The sequence below is a fragment of the Lissotriton vulgaris genome, chromosome 3_1 (genome assembly GCF_964263255.1).
Source record: "Lissotriton vulgaris chromosome 3_1, aLisVul1.2, whole genome shotgun sequence".
NCBI classification, from domain to species: domain Eukaryota; kingdom Metazoa; phylum Chordata; class Amphibia; order Caudata; family Salamandridae; genus Lissotriton; species Lissotriton vulgaris.
This window is the reverse complement of record NC_141689.1, coordinates 139700519-139717663: the sequence shown is the minus strand read 5'-3', so window position 1 is coordinate 139717663 and position 17145 is coordinate 139700519. Positions and strand designations below refer to the sequence as shown.

At 42.2% G+C, this 17145-nt stretch overlaps 1 protein-coding gene across 1 annotated transcript in view; it reads right to left on the bottom strand.

The window, feature by feature from the left end:
* Nucleotides 1-3560: 3560 nt before the first annotated feature.
* LOC147726100 (uncharacterized) overlaps nucleotides 3561-17145 on the bottom strand; it is a 54941-nt gene continuing 41356 nt past the window's right edge. Inside the window, exons 2-3 of the mRNA XM_086962878.1 lie at nucleotides 9128-9619; nucleotides 3561-4098 (exon numbers count right to left, since the gene is read on the bottom strand). Coding sequence (XP_086819004.1) covers nucleotides 3617-4098; nucleotides 9128-9619 — 974 coding nt within the window. The 3' untranslated portion in view covers nucleotides 3561-3616. The remainder of the gene's footprint in view (nucleotides 4099-9127; nucleotides 9620-17145) is intronic.

The window sequence follows — 17145 nt, the reverse complement described above, 5'->3', positions numbered from 1 at the left end:
GGAAACAAACGAGTATGGGTGAAAGTGAAAAAAAAAAAGAAAAAGAGAAAATGATGAATAATACGTGATGGAGTAGTAAAAGACAATAGAAGGCATAAAAGATAGGGGAACAGGTTAAAGTGGAAACAGGTCTAAAGGAAACAAAAAGTGAATGAGTAAGAGTACAAGAAGCACAACTGAATAAATCCAATACTGTTAAGAACACAGGTTAAAGAGAGATCGCATATCTAAAAGGTTACAAGAATTAAAGATGACAACTAAGTTCGATTCTATCATTAAGCCCCTTGGGTTGAAGGGCTTGTAAATGGTAAATCCAATAGAGTTCACGTTGAAGCAGGTATTTACTATTGTCTTTGTGAGGAAGTTTATCAACCATCTCCAAAATTAGATACCGGATTTGGCTGGGGTTGTGGGAGTATGAAACAAAGTGAGCTGCTAAGCATGACTTCAAGTTCTTAGTCCAAATACTGCTGCGATGCTCGTTGAGTCTGACATTGATTTTTCGTTCTGTTTTTCCCACATATGGGAGGCCAGATGGGGATTTTAGCATGTATATGACGTTGGTGGAATCACAAGTTGCAGTTACTTTTAAATGGATGGGAGTACCTTTAGAGGGGTGACACAGTATATTTCCAGGTATAATGCTGTTGCAATGTCCGCAATTATGACAAGGAAGGGTACCCTTATGTGTGACCACACTTTGCTGAGAGGGGTGTTTGAGAAGAGATTGTATATTTTTGGATCGTTGGTATGCAAAAATCGGTGGTTTCTCAAAAATGTTGTTGAAATCTTTCTCCAAATTGAGCATTGGCCAGTGTTTGCGAATCACTTCTTTTTGGATTGGGTTGAAAATTTAGATACGAAAACAGGACGATTCTCATCTTCAAGATTGGCTGTTTTGGGTTTGAGCAAATCATCCCTGTTAAGACACATGGCTCTGTCTTCTGCCGTTTTAGTTAGTTGAGTGGGATATCTCCGTTGCTGAAATTTTGCAATGATTTTGTGACTGTCCTGTGCATATATTTCATTGGTGGAAGCAATTCTTTTGGCACGTAGAAGTTGGGAATAGGGTAGATGACGTTTCAAGCTGGATTGATGGAAACTGCGGTAGTGTAGGTAATTGTTTCGATCAGTTTCTTTGGTGTGTATAGATGTAACAAAACGGTTGTTGACCAGTTTGATGCTGACGTCAAGGAATGATAGTGAACTGGATCCGGTCATTGATGCTGGTAAGTGAGGCAATAGCATTGATGAGTTGAGTTTCGCTACCTTTCCAAATAAGGAAAATGTCATCAATGTAACGGTAATATGTATGCAGGAATGTCTCCCAGTTCTTGTCTTTCCGAATGTGTTGACTTTCAAAGTAGTACATGAACAAGTTCACATATGCTGGAGCAGCACAGTTGCCCATAGCAACTCCAGACAATTGCAAATAGTGCTAGTTTTTAGGGGATTTGAAGTAGCTGTGATGCAGGGTGAATTGCATGAGTTCCAAAATGAAAACCTGTAGATCGATGGGTTTCTTGGTTTGTAAAAGAACATGTTCTAATGCCTCAAGACCCAGATTATGGGGGGTGGATGTATAGAGAGAGCTCACATCAATGGTTGTCAGAATGATTGATTGGTCAGTGGGAATGTTGATTTGATGTAGTTTTCTCAAAAAATCTGTGGTGTCCTGAATGAATGTGGACATGGTTTTGACGCTGGGTTGCAATTGTTTGTCAATATATAATCCAATGGGTTCATGGATTGAACCACAGGTGCTGACAATCGGTCTAAGCGGTGGTTTTGTTGGGTGTTTGTGAACTTTTGGTAGTAGATTTTTTGCATAGCAAATGGTTGGCTAAAAACCAGAATATGGATAATTGGAGGTAAGTAAACAATTGAATTAATAAAACAAATTTCGTAGCACGCGCTGCATCGCATTTTGCAATGCAGGGCACGCTACGAAATTCGTTTTAATAATTAATAATTAAATTGTTTACTTACCTCCAAGTATCCATATGCCGATTTTTAGCAGCCTCCAACCTACCCGTCCCCTGCCCCACCTCTCTGCCCCACCGCAACTTCCTCCGCAGGCTGCGGCTGGTGGGAGTGCTTGCAGGAATAAACCACAGCCTTATTTAACTTGGAATATCCCTTGCAGGATTAGAAGGCTGACACTCCTACTGAGATTTAATTTGCTGCCTCTAAGAGAAGTCACTGGTATCTCGGATAAAACACCAAGAGAGGAGAGAATTTTCTAATTTTGCCAGTTGCAATCTGAATCATGTTTTATTTCTATGTCCAAAGCTGCAAGGATCTAGGTGAGTATTTTTCAAGCCACTTTTTATTAAATGTAATATTTACTCTGCCCAGGAGGCACGATCTTTGGTTTTGTCCCCTCCGATTAAAATGGTTTGTTTTAAGATATATCAATTTTTGGAAACATTTCTGTCTATTTACTAGGAACATTTTTAACAGCAATTTTATTTTCATGACATAATATTGATTGGTTATTTATTTGATTGCTTCATGCATTTATAACATATTTGCATAAAATAAAGGCCACGTAGTCCATATACTTTCTTGATGCTCCTTTATTCATGTCAGTTGGTAAGTCAAGTACTCTCTCTCCACGGGGTCAGAAGCAGTAGAGCACGACTTGGTTATCGTGTGCAACTGCGGAAAGAAATGTCTTTATGCACAACAAAACGTAAAGCTCACCAAGGATGCCAATATTTCCATAACAAACTTCTCAAATCAGTCTCATGTTTCAAGGGTGTCCAATTCAGAAATAAATGCCACGTAGTCCATATACTTTCTTGATGCTCCTTTATTCATGTTAGTTGGTAAGTCAAGTATTTAAAGGAGAAACCACACCAGGAGTGGCCTCCTGCCACTCAGCCCACATTCAACTGCTAGATATCCACACAGAACATTCTAACAGGCTCTTGCATCACACATTCTATGCTGGGCAGCAGGGACAAGTACTACAGTTCGATATATGATTTTTTACAGCAGTGTATAAGGAAGAATGTTGTATTGTATGTAAAGTTTGTCTTTTTTAATCTGTTGGTGTGCTTTTGTGGACTTCTGTAGGAGTTCCATCACAAAATAAGTAAATACATTGGTAAAATTGGTAAATTAATACAGCACATTCCTGGCCTTTTCCTTTGTTGTACGGTAGCGAGATGGCTCTATGGCAACATATTGTAAATGTGGCTCTATCTTTATAAGAAGTGGCTTTGAATGTGTTCAATACGATGGTGAGATTGGAGAGAGATAAGAATTTGAAGACTTATTGTTGCTGGATTATATGGAAAGGTGCAGGTGCAAGAAATGAAGGAAGGTTGATGTTGTTAATGTGCTGTTGGGTGTTCTTCATTCATTCACTGAAAAAGGTTTAATGGGTTTGCGTTTTTCTGTACAATGAGTAAAAGTCAGGCATGCAGTGCTAGGTTTTATGCCTTCTTTAGGCTAGAGGATTTGGTCAGCTAGCAGCCCAATCCCAATTAAGGAAAGAAGCTTAGGAGATGTGAGAGCTCCACCCAAAGGTATTGTGGAGCAAAATGCATGAAAAGAAGCAGATTACAGGGATTGCACACAAACTGCAGTGCTGTAGGAACGCACTGATTTAGGATGCTGCAGCTTTCTTCAACCTGCTGTTAGCCTCTTCCAGCTTATGTATGAGGGTTGGTAATTTATCGGTGATCAGGAGTGAGTATTCTTTACTACTCTCAACCAGGGGGCGTAAAGTCACAACAATTTCATCCAAGACTCCCAGCAGACCATTAAACTCAATGGAGATGCTGGCTGCACTGGTCTTGCCAGCCAAGGTGCCCAGGAAACTGCTGCATTTCCTCACTGGGATGAGGAATTTGTTTAAGTTTTGATACAGCTCCTTTTCCGAGTTTATGTCTTGTTGTAGGATTCGAATTTCTTCAGCTTTAGCCAAAACCTTCTTTTCAATGGAACGGATTGCCGACTTGTCAGATCGAAGCTGTATTTCATACTGGTCCACAGTAGCCTGGTACATATTTTTCATCCTTTTAATTTCTTCAGCTTCATTTGATGCTTGTCCTATAGCTTCATTTGCTTTACTGATCATGACACTACCTAAAAGAAATGGGAAAAAACTGCATGTTTATTGGCACACTTTAACACTGAAGCGTGTGAATAAATATAAATGATAAATTATGAGATTGTTCAGGTCATGCAATTACCAGTGCTTAAAGTATTTAATTGCAATTTATTTTTAATTTTGGTTTGAGACACCATCTTAAAAAGATTTCATGTTTTGCTACTATTGGCCTTGGGTTTATTTTTTAATTCCATCAGTGGAATTTGGTAATTCTGCATTACTCTTGTTATGAGTAATTAATCTCTGTTTCTCCATTATTGGTGCACCACTGAAAAAAAACATCTGCAAGCACCAAATTCATATTAGACCATCTCGTGTGTTTCAAAGATCAATTAGTTGCAACTTCATTTGGTCGTCTCAGAAAGGCAGCTTATTCTTACATTGATATCTATCCCACTAGAGCTGGTTTTTCTATGTGATTTCGAAACTGGGAATGAAGGTTGAAGCAGTACCTCTATGTTTAAAAAACATATTTTAAACTTCAATTTGCAGTTTTTTTTAATCCAGATGAATTTCTCACATTTTCTGCCCTGTTAAGAAACCACTGCCTGGCAGTGCATACCCCTAAGCACCCATACATACTCTGTAGTAATCATTGTAGAGTATGTAAGGTCACTAAGGGGTATGCAATGCAGTGCAGTAAGTCTTAGTGCAAAATGCATAATCGCATACATGTGCATTTTGCATTAAGAAAATAGTATTTATTGCTCCCTCTGCCCTATCGGAATTCCACAGAATTTTGTGGGATTTTAATAGAATTCAGCAGAATCAAACCCGACTCATTCCCCCCGACTCTTGTCATCCTATGAAAAAACAATTAATTCCTTGACATTTTTAAAAACAATGCTGCATCTATGATTCATCTAAAACCCACTGCACATGGAAAGTGCAGGACATGAGTGAGGCTGTTTTGAGTGTGCCCCCGCAGATGTACCTTGTGCGATTGATTTTAGACTGCACTTGTCATAGCCAGGCTGAAACATCTAAATACATGTCGCTTTCGATATTCCTAGTGAGCGAAACATAACTTGCAGGTCCATTGGAGGGACATTCACTAAACACCCCTGCGATCGTGGGCCGCAAGCACAGATGCAGGACTGGACTGCTTTGGGTATAATGGATGCAGCAGGAATGCTCTATATTTACAAAGATATAACACATTTCTGCTCTCTTCTTGACCTAGTAGACTGTGTGCAGCTAACAGCCATTGCTGACCCCGGGCATCAGAGTGAAAGGTTCCTGCATTGCAGGCAGGACTGGCTCTGTACAGAAAGGGTAACCTTCCTGCACAAAACAATCCATAGAGGTATTTTCCTCTTTATATGTGTGCAGCAGAATGCAGCAGAACTGAACAGAGGAAAAAGAGAGAAATAAAGATGTTTCTCCTCCCACTCCTCACTTGGGAAGGTGCAACATTCTGTCATCAAAGGTTTACTGACCTTAGTAAATGTGGTATTGTGTCAATATTAATAGGTGGACCCATGGAACGCCTCATCAATTCAGAGTAATCGAAGACACTGATTTAGGCTAAGCCATGCAGAGCCACTCAAGGTGGGTATACATGGCTGAGTAAATGCCATTTAAAGGCTAGTGTTGCCTTCTGTCACCGTGATGTCTTTCTTAGTTACGCCTAGAGAGTTTGTATTTGTCCACACTGTGTGTGTGTATGTGCAGGTGTGCACGTGTGTGTGTGTTTGTGTGTGATTACGTGTTTTTGAGTTATGTGTGTGCAGCTGAGCCTTTTCATGTGCATCTATTAGTGTGAGCATGGTGAGTTTATGTGAATATGTCTTTCAGTGTATTCGGCCTCTCTATGTGAAAGCGTGTGTTGGAAACCTGCAGGGCCCCCGGTGCACCGCAAGGGTGGGGGCCGGTTTTGGGACCCGGCAAAGAGCTCAGACCTCCCCCCGGGGGCCGGTCGAGCACTTTGCCGGGCCGGTCGTGGTTGGCAGTCCGGCCCTGGAAACCAGTGCTGAAATTAACAAATATTTTTCATATAGTTTGTGTTGCAGACCCGATGCAAAATGCAGGATGACATTTCTAAACCAATGCAAATGATGAGATGTGTCGTCAAATGACCAAATTACAGTGCAGTGCAGCGCTCTGACTTGCTTTAATTTGCCTCAAAGGAGTGATCCGTTTATTTCAGTCAGTCAGTCAGTCAGTCAGAATATCATTATTCGACGTATTTAAAAGCCATACTAAGAGGGGGAAAAGTTAAAAACATTTCATACAAGGTTTTTTTCCTTTTTCTTAAAAAACGGTAGATACAGACAGACAATTAAAAAGTATTACAGACAATTAAAAAGTATTACATTCAAAAATGAGTATAAATAGTAAACATTTGCTTTAAGGCGAATCCAGGCAGACAGCTTTCACCCTTGAGGCGGCTACCAGAAAATTAGCTATACAAAAAGTAATGTGGGGATTGGGCAGTAATTGTAAAAAGAGCAGGGCCGGTCTCACTTGAGTGAAGCCAGCCTCTTTAAGGATAGGCAACAAGTATTTTTTTCTTGTCTCTAAATACAACCCACAAAACATGACAAAATGCATTGTATCTTGTACAGAGAACTGATCGCAGCTGCAGGGCAAGGCTAGTTCCGGCTTCTGCCAACTTTTAAAAGAGCCTAAATAAAAATGTAACAAATTAAATCTAAACTTAGTTAAAAGAAACCTATGGAAGGGAATTGTGACAAAACCACGGTAAGGTGCTAGTGAAAATGAGTTAACAAGTAGGCAATGTTCCCTCACTGACGGTTTCGCCAGTTCACATTCTTCACTGCATGCTTCCTTCCTTCCCATAAAGAACTTTTTTACAAAATCGATGTCCTGTACCTTGATGTTCTCGGGGGAGGAAAAAAGCTCCGGGCGTCCCAGGTCTGAAAATGCCTTAGCCAGATAGGCCAACCAGGGGATCTTATTAGATTTGTCCAGGGACAGAACGTCAGACATGATCTTATGATTTAATGGGAGTTCTTCGTTCATCCACGTTTTTAACCAAAAGATCAGAGGGGCCATGCTCAGCATGTCAGACAAGAAATGTAGGCCCACTTCTTTATGGATGGAGTAGGTTGGGGTCGACTGTGGTACAGAAAGCAAGGTTCTGATGAATCTATTCTCTGCTCTCTGGATTGGTTCCAAGTTTACATAACCCCACAATGCGGAACCATATAGCGCAATGGCCACAGATTTACTCTTATAGATTTTTAACAGGGCTTCCACAGGCCTAGCCCCTAGCCTACCAGCAAAGCCCAAGAGTGCTGATGATGATCTAATGACAGCCAACCTCTTTGCTCTTACCTGCAGACCCCAGGTCCCTTTCTGATCAAACAGTACGCCTAAATAGGGAAATGTAGATACCCTGGAAACCGTGTCCCCCCTACATGTGAATGTTTTACTTCTCTTCTTACTACACTCACGGCCCACCACCATTGTATGTGACTTGGTTACGTTTACCTTAAGATCCAATTGCTCCATAAATAAACCAAAGGCATTCAAAAGGTGCTGGAGGCCAACACCCGTGCGAGCGATCAGTACGGCGTCATCCGCATATAGGAGCGCCGGGATTTTAACGGCTCCTGCATGCGGGATGTCAGCTTCCTGCTCCCCTAGGTGTGCGCCCAGGCCGTTGATATGAATGGTGAAGAGCAAGGGGGCTAATATACAGCCTTGCCGTACCCCCTTTAATGATTTAAAGAGGGGGGTACACCTACCCTCATTCGTTACACGTACGGCTGCAAAGAGCTCTTGGTGCAGAGTGGCCATAAAGGTAACCAATGCCTCGTCAATATCCATCTCCAGCAGGATGGTCCACAACTTTGTCCTGTTGACCAAATCAAAAGCCGAGGAGAGATCCATGAATGCTAGAAACACGGACCCCTCCTTGGCCGCGGTGTATTTGGAGATGAGCAAGTGCAAAATGGCGCACTGTTCAGTGGTCCCTTTTCTTTCTCTAAAACCATATTGGATCTCAGACAACCCACCACAGCTCTCAATATTTTCCCTCAACCTAGATAAAAGGACTCTACCTAAGATTTTTACAGATGAGTCCAGGAGGGATATAGGCCTATAACAGCCGGGATCATCCCGCTGGCCTTTTTTAAAAATAGGGACGATGGTGGAGGTGTCCCATGAGGCAGGTGCTGGGTTGCCATTGACTGCATTGAACACGTTTGCCAAAACCTCTGCCCACAATTTTGGTGAATACATAAAAAAGTCAGCAGGGACTCCATCGGGACCGGGTGCCTTATGCTTTGTAGTAGCCAAGATAGCTTTTTCCACTTCTTGATAGTTGAAAAGGATGGGACGGGCGGCTAAGGTTACCAACGGAGCACCTATAATTGCTTCGTCATTATCCTCATATACATTTTTAAAATGAGACAACCATTTTTAGTCAGGGATAACACAGTCCATGGGTTCGTTATTGTCATCTGAGAAGAAGGGCTTTTTAATAATCTCAAAGGAGTGTACTGTGGACAGAGCATGGGCATTCCTTTGCATCCACCAATGGATTCACATCAACGCAGACTGGTGTACATGGATTTACACCTCCCTGAGGCTGGCATCAATATTTTTATGTTTCCTCCTTTCCTCCTCTCTGGATGTCTGCTGCATTCTGCAGCACCCAAAAAGAAAGGAAATTGCATTAATATTACAGCATAGTTTCTGGGTATAGAGGAAATCATTACAGCACAAACACGTACCCACAACTCATTTGCCCCGTCCTAGGTCGTAAGGGCGTCTGCCTTGATGCAGCACTGCAGAAAGTGTGCCAGCACATGGAGCCAGCTTCACTGTGCCAATTGTTTGTAGATGTGGCATAGTTCAGCTCTCGCTAAAACAACACAGAGCAGCAACACTTTTTTTTTGCTTTGCTGCGTTGCCAAAAATCTTTGAAAATCTGGCCCCAGGTCTTTATCTGAGTGTCATCTGTGACTATGTGATAAGAAAGTGCTTTTGCTATTCATTTTATGACAATCAATACGAGCCAAGAGCAATATATACCTGTTATTGTTCCAACTATAGGAATAAATACCAGGCCTATCCCCACTTTCTTTTGAGTCTCTGCAGACTGCCTTGCTTGCATCGCTCTGTCTAGAGCAACATCTGCATTCATAACAGCATCCTTTGCTGCCTGTAGTTGCTGTGTGGCAATGGACTGCTGCCCTTGAATTACAGAGACTATCCCTTTAAGACTTTGTGCCTTGGCTTGTTGAGTCTTCTGATCATAATTCAGACGGTTTATGTTGTCCAAGCGCTCTTCCATATTGTCGCTCAATGCTTTCACTTGTGCCAGGGATGACTCCTCTGCCTTCAACAGACTTTTCTCGGATGCTTCTAGGAGTTGGCGAATATTTTGAATGCCCTGCTGAAGGTCGGTGCTGGCCAGCAAGGTATCAGCAACAGACGCCAAGGAATTTAAGCCATCTACCAAGGGTGGGAAAACCTCCTGTTCATAACTCTTTTCTGTAACAGGAATGGCACTCAGAATATGACCTTAAAGGAGAGAAGAGAAGAATACAGGTTAGAGACCTATTCAGGAGGAGGCAGCCATGTTTTACAATATTTTTAGATAGGTGGATTATCAGAATAGATAGGTAATACTCTACAGTTTGACAGTTTTTTAAAATAACAAAGGTAAGACACTTCAGGCCTCAAAATAGTGTTGGAAATGCAGGGGATACATATGGATCTTGGACCTATCAGCTATTGCAAAGCAAGATCCGGTTACCCCCTGTGAAATGTCCCAAATTTGTCCTGGTGCCGACATCAAGAAACTTTCAGCAGAGTGGCACATTTTGTGTTTTGCATTCAGGGTATTAACCTGCAAGAGATGGGGAGATGCAGAAGGCCTCTTGATGTCATTTCATCCTGGGGCCGCATAAATGGCTCAACTAAGAGGTCAGCACCCTTCCTTATATTTGAGTCTTAGGGCCACAAGTACAAAGCATATTTGCAGTCGGAAATAGCCAATCGGCCTGTTTCTGCTCGAGTAAATGATTTTACATATGTACAAAACACAAATTATGATTCAATAACACATTATTGAATCGCAATTTGTGTGTGCAATTTGGTATTTGGAAAAGGCATGTTTAAGGCGCCCCTTCCACATAATGAATCTCGATGAGTATTAATATTTAGGGCTGCAAAATGTGTATGTTTTACCAACTCCTTAAAGGAGGCAGTAAACAATTAAGAGCAGGCAGATTCTTTTATTTCTTTTTTAGATGCATCCCATTTCCCTTTACGAAAAATGGCGTATATTTTTTTAAATTTCATAAAAATCATACATTTAAATTTATGATTTATTAAAAAGCAATCACAGATGTGGTGGCCTGTTGACCCTCGCAGGCCACCATCCAAAGGATGGCTGCGAATCCTAATAGGTAACAAATTGCGACCCACACCAAGGAATCACTAATGAACTCAAACTCAAACCCAAAAAGGGTTTCATAAAGAGGAAATTCTGATTTCCAAATTTTGATTCATGAGGACATCGGAATTAGGAAACCAATATTCCTAAAATTGATACATCTGACCATAAGTCTTGGCTGGTGGCTCAATGGAGCTTTACTATCTTTAACATCTCGATGCCAGGAATCAAACAGTTCACAGGTATCCAAGAGGTAAACTATTATTTGGGGGCATGTTTTGAGTTTTCTAAGCTTGATATGAAGAGTTATGCATGCACTTTAAGACTGTCAGGTCAAACTATCTTGGAAGGATTTTTGAATTTTCAAAGCATTATATGAATGTTATAGATGTCCTATAAAGATAAAAAATGCAAATTTACCATTAAGTCTTTATAACTCTCCAAAGGAATTCATTTCAATCTTTATTCGGTTTAAAAAACCTTGTAAGATACAATACATTTAATCATAATACATCATATCATAAAAAAAGTTTATTTGAGTACATAAAAATAACAAATAGATAAAAATGTCAGCACCCTTCCTTTGCATATAATATGTAGAATTCAATTCATTTCCCAGATTGTCCACTTGGGAGTAGCCTAGTCCTAGTCGACCCCCCTAATGTCCAAGAACACTGTATAAATATACAGAATAAAACAACAAATTAACATCTGTTTTTGTTAAAATTATATACCAGAACAGTAAAGCAAGCAACACTTTAGCAACTAACGGTTAACACAGTAACATAGTAGACTAGCCTGTTTCCTTAGGTTTTTTGGTCTTTCATCTTCCTAATCAAAGCTACAACTTAAGAAAAAACGGCTCAGGCTGAACACAATCGGTTGAGCAGTGTCTCTCTTAAAAATTCTAAGCCCATCCTTAATTTGTCGGAGGCCTAGTTTTTTACAAATTGGCTTTAGCCATTTTTTCCTGGCTTTAAGGTATGCTGGGCATATAAATAAAACATGGGACACATCCTCTTTCAGCCCCATCTCGCAAAACTCACATGTATCTGGACCAGTGGGCCCGGCCAACCCCTTATTACAGTTCCAGCTAGTTGTCCTTTCTTTTAGTTGCAAAATACCATACCGGAACTTTAAGTATAGGCTTTTGGCCAATGGAGGTTAAATTTCGTCCATAAAGGGCTCTAATTTCATGGTCATTTTTAATTCAAAAAATTTCGAGGTTAGGGTCCCTGTTCTGGGGTTTGATAACACTGAATCTCCAATATAGTCCCAGTACCTTAGTTTCAAGATCCTTTTTGAACTATTTGTAAGAGAATCAGGGTCAAACCAAAAATCACTTAACCCTAGTTTTTCAAACCATTTTTTGACGTACTCTAACCATGGCAAGTGAGTGATATTCCTTATAGCCAGTATGTCTTTCAATGCTTCTCTATAGTCAGTCAACTCCTCAGTGGACCATAAGCGGACCCAATAGAGGAGCGGACGAATAGAAGCATAGTCATCTGTACGTCGAAAGTTAAGGTCCCATAATACGGGTATCAGCGGTGTTGACCCAGGTATCCCTAGGAGTTGCCTAATAAAGGAATTTTCCTTCACTCGGAAAGTGTCCTTTGAAGCATAAGCCCAGAGATCCGCGCCATAAAGTGAAGATGATTGCACTTTATACTTGAATAGTTCAATGGCTGGTGAAACTGCTTTAAAATGGCTATTCTTATGCCTCTTTAAAATCGGACACTGGTTTTGAGTCAGCCTTAATTTTGAGTTCTCCAATAGTGTTTTCCATGTAATGTTACTGTCTAAAATGATACCCAGGTATTTAAAATTGGGGACTTCTTCAATAGGTTTGTTATTTATCTTAAAAACGTTACTGAAACCTTTATGAGGGTTGATTGTCATAACTTTTGTTTTTGAGGAATTAATTTCTAGTTCCTTGTCATGGCAATACAAACTAAATTTATTTAAAAGGTTTTGAAGCCCCCTAGGTGTCTGAGAGATTAAAATGGTGTCGTCTGCAAACAACAATGCCGGAACGGGTTGCCCACTCAATTTGGGAGAGTCATGCTCGCAGCCCAAAAGAGTGTCGGGAATGTCATTGACATATAGGGAGAATAAGGTTGGTGCCATTACGCACCCTTGCCTTACCCCTTTCACTATTTTTATCTTCTCACTGACTTCTCCGTTAGGTCCCCATCTAACTCGAGCATAGTTATTCTCGTGAAGTCTAATTAAAATTTGAAGGATGTTCCCGGGGACGCCCATCTTATTTAGTGTCTTCCATAGGGCTGCCCTTGGAACCATATCGAAAGCTGCCTTCAAATCAACAAAAGCCACGTATATATGGGAACTTCTTATAATCGTATATTTCCAGACTAAACATAAAAATCTAAAAACCTGGTCTACAGTGCTTATCTTTGATCTAAAACCTGCCTGGTATTTAATGTAGATAGAGTGTTCTTCAATCCAGGTGGAAAGCCGGCTAAGAACTTCGTATCGTATCGTAGGGGGAGCTTATAAAGCGCACTGACACCATGGGTTTCCTGGCGCTGGTTGAGAGTACAGAAGACAGAGAGACTAGGCAGTTTGGGGGAAGAGCCAGGTTTTTAAAGACTTACGAAAAAGGGTTAGGGAGTTAGAGGTTTTGAGGGGGAGGGGGAAAGAGTTTCAAAGCTTGGGGGCCAGGTGAGCAAATCTCTGGCCTCCAGATCTGCAGAGCTTGAAGGAAGGAACAGTCAGAAGATGAAGGTGAGAGGATCTCAGGTTACGGGATGGGCAGTAGGGACTAATGAGGGATTTGACAAAAGCAGGGCAGGGGCCGAGTAGTGACTTGAAAACAAGGCAGCCGATCTTAAAGGCTGCCCTGGAGACGACAGGGAGCCAGTGGAGTTTGACAAGAAGGGGCCTGGCAGATTGCCACTTCGGAATCCCTAAGGCCAGTCTCGCCGCCTGATTTTGGACCACTTGCAGTCTAGCCATCGATGTTTAGGACAGGCCGTGGTAGATCGAATTGGAAAAATCTAGGCGGGAGAGGACGAGGGCCATGATGACATGCAGGAGGGCATCAGGTGTGAAGAGGTATGCCACTTTCCTGATCCTGCGCAGTTGGTAAATGCAGGACGAGACCACGGTCCCTACCTACGGCCCTAGGGATAAGGCGGAGTCGATAGTGACCCCCAAGCTCTTCACCGAAGCTGCAGGAGTGGGAGGGGGGCCCATATCCACCAGCCAGAATTGAGGCCCCCAGAAGGTGGCACTCTTGCCGGGGAGAAGGAGCTCCGTCTTTCCGGGGTTCAGTTTTAACTGATTATGGCCCATCCACTGGAGAATGTGGGACATAACTGCTTGAAAGTTGGGGATAGCAGAAGGGGATTTAAGAGAAAAGATGAGTTGCAGGTCGTCCGCGTAGTTGAACACGGTGACGTCCCACTCCCTCAGAGAGAAAAGAAGGGGGCGAAGATAGAGATTGAAGAGAAGAGGGGACAGAGAAGAACCCTGGGGAACCCCGCAGAGCGAATGCTCTCTGGGAGCTCTGAAGGAGCCCAGGCTGAGGGTCTGGGACCTGCCTGTCAGAAAGGATCTGACCCAGGCCAGCGCCAGGCCCTGGATGCCAGCCTGTTCGACCTTGACGTGCAAAGATCTTTTGTAACACATCAATTAAGCTGATAGGCCGATAATGAGAAGGATTTGACCTATCACCCTTCTTGAACAGTGTTACAATCTCCGCCCCCTTCCAGGTTTCTGGGACAGGTGCTCCTCTAGCGATATCATTAGATAGTAGATTGATATAAGGAGCCCAAATGTAATTCTCGTGCTTCCAAAGGTCACCAGGTATTCTGTCAGGGCCTGGCGCTTTCCCTGGCTTGACTGCCTTGATTGCTAGGATTGTTTCTGTCAAGGGAAAGACAAGAGGTGTGTCCTGCCCAGCCAAAGAAGGCTGCAAACTGTCCCAACCTTCAGTCTCGCCAGAACCTTCACAAGCATATAGTAAGGTAAAGTGCCCGACCCAAGTTTCCTCCTCTAAGAATTTATCTTTGCATTCAGTCATCCCCCTGGTACCTCTAGCAATGAGGCTCCAAAAGGAGGTCTGGTCTTTACATTTACATGCGTCCAGCAAGTCTGACCAAACCCTTTCGTCCCACTCTTTTTTGGCCATTAATAGGATTCTTTTGTACTGGGCTCTCTTAATTCTCACAGTGTCCGCTGAATCCCCCCTAACCGCTGTAATTAGGTCTGTTTTGGCTCTACGGCATTACTGGTTGTACCAGGTGATCCCTGTTTGTTTACCCTTTTGGGCGTTGTGTGATCTTTTTACCGCCCTAGCTAGGATCTCGCCAAACTGGTCAATTAAATGATCATGAGATTCTATTAGACAAGGATTTTGGGTGACAGTGCTATTTCCTAAGAGAGGGGACATGTGCCTCACAAATACATTATAGATTTGACTAATGATTGTTGTGTTACCTAAAACCACTGGCCACTTCAGGGATCTACGATTGTTTGCCACTAAAGGGTCCTGTGGTAGGGAAACAATACTTTTAGCACTTTTATCAAGGGTTTTAAAGATCTGAGTATGGACAGATAAAAACAATGGATAGTGATCACTTTCCGAGCGGTCATCCACCATTAGATCGATGATCATGGGCCATGAGTTCAGAGAGACTATAAAATAATCTAAATGGCTAGGATTCGCCCCTCTGGTAAATGTTGGTTTACTGGGGCAGTCTGAAGGCAACCGCCCATTGCAGGCACGTAGGCCTCGCTCGAGAGTCAAGTTCAAAAGTTGTAGGGCACTCACTGTACAAAGTTCTTTATAATTTGTGTCAAGCAAGGGGATATTATTGACGCTGTCCTCGTCCTTGTGAATGTCTTCTAAGCCTATTATAGGTTCGAAACCTCTATTGAAGTCACCACCTATAATCACTCAATATACTCAAATGGGTTACAACTGATGATTCTTTACACGATCGGTGTGGTCTGCTATAAATATTGATCACGTAGATGCTCCAACCCTTAATGTTTTTTAACTCAAGTAGTAGAAGGTCGGGATTGTTTGTATCAATTTGCTTAAAGGATAGGCCGCCTGTGATTTTCACCCATATTGTTAGGCCGCCAGACGGTCTTCCCCCATTTATATTGACTGCGGGGATAAAAAAAGATCTATAGTCAACCTTGAAATAGTTCTCGAGCCCCCAGGTTTCCTGGAACATGATTAGATCTCCACTAGCCAGATAGTCATGCCAGGCCGGATCTGGGAGGTTTTTTCAAACCTGCAATATTCCAACAGATTATTGTTGCTCTTTCTAAGGCACCTGGTTTCTCTGTTGCCTGCTGTTGTATAATAAACCCATTTACATCTAACTGTTGTGTTTGTGCCATTATGTCAACGCAGTGCAGTGACTGTTGAGAATTTTTAACAAGTGTGATCTGCTTTGGTACAGCTTCGGGATGCAAAATAGGATGTGACATTGCCAAAGCCCTTCCATCAAGTCAATCGCAATCAGCTAGATCAGCTAGGGCCCCAAACCTATTTGAGGTGCTAACTCCCCAATTATAAGATGGGGCCCCATGACCCCAACCGCTTGCTGGTACATTCCATCTAGGTGCAGGGGTAAAAGGATATGCCAAATTCTGGTGAGCACCTGGCCATCCTCCGTTATGATTGCCATTGCCTATGGGTGCAGGGGTAGTGGGATATAATAAATTCTGCTGCCCACCTGGCCATCCTCCATTGTAATTACCATTGTCTAAAGGCCCAAAATTATTAGCAGATGTACCTGTCCCTCGTCTGCCCATTAAGTTCCAATTTTGCCCTGGAGTAGTAAAACAAGGAATGTTATGTTGATTAACTTGCCATGGGCCAGTCCTATTTTTGGAACCATGGTTCGTATCAAACATTGTAGGTCCCCCACCCCATCCATTATTTCTCGCTAGCCAAGCTGACTTCAGAGTCTTGTGATTATTAGCTTTTTGTGACTCATTGTAAAAGAATTCTAAAGTAAGGGGGATTATAGAACTACTTCTTCTTTGTGGTGGAAGAATATTGGATAGAATATCGGGAAGAGCAGCTGGATTTAAAAAATTTAGTACCACACAGTCGCCCTTCCATTTTTTTTGCTTATTTCCTATCCATCTAACCCTCCTTGCCATTTTGATTTCTTCAGCCAGCCGCTGTTCGCCCCCCGGTGCTATCCGCATATTATTTGACAGACAATATAATGCCTTACTTATTAGTGACGATGTTGACTCGGTTTGACCCGGTGGTAAGGTTGGTGTATTTGCTAGAACTAACACCAATGGTGATGCTTCAACTACAAATTGTGTTGAGTCTTCTTCAAAACTAGGGGGCACTGTAGCATGTGGTGGGTCACTTAATTGGGCAATTGGGGCTTCTTGTGGCAAAACATTAATATTGGGGCCAGTTTGCGGGCATTCCAGAAGGGTTGGCCCTGGAGGGGTAACATCTGACATTGACCCGGATTCATTATCTTCCTTTGGACAGTCCTGGCCCTTTTTATCATTACTTAAGACATTTCCTATCGCATCTGCTAGTACATTTTGTGTGCCTCCCAGTTTCTTTATGTCCGCAGAAAGTTTATCAATCTTGCTAATAAGTGGCTTGATGAGTGTCTGGATTTTTATTTCCAAC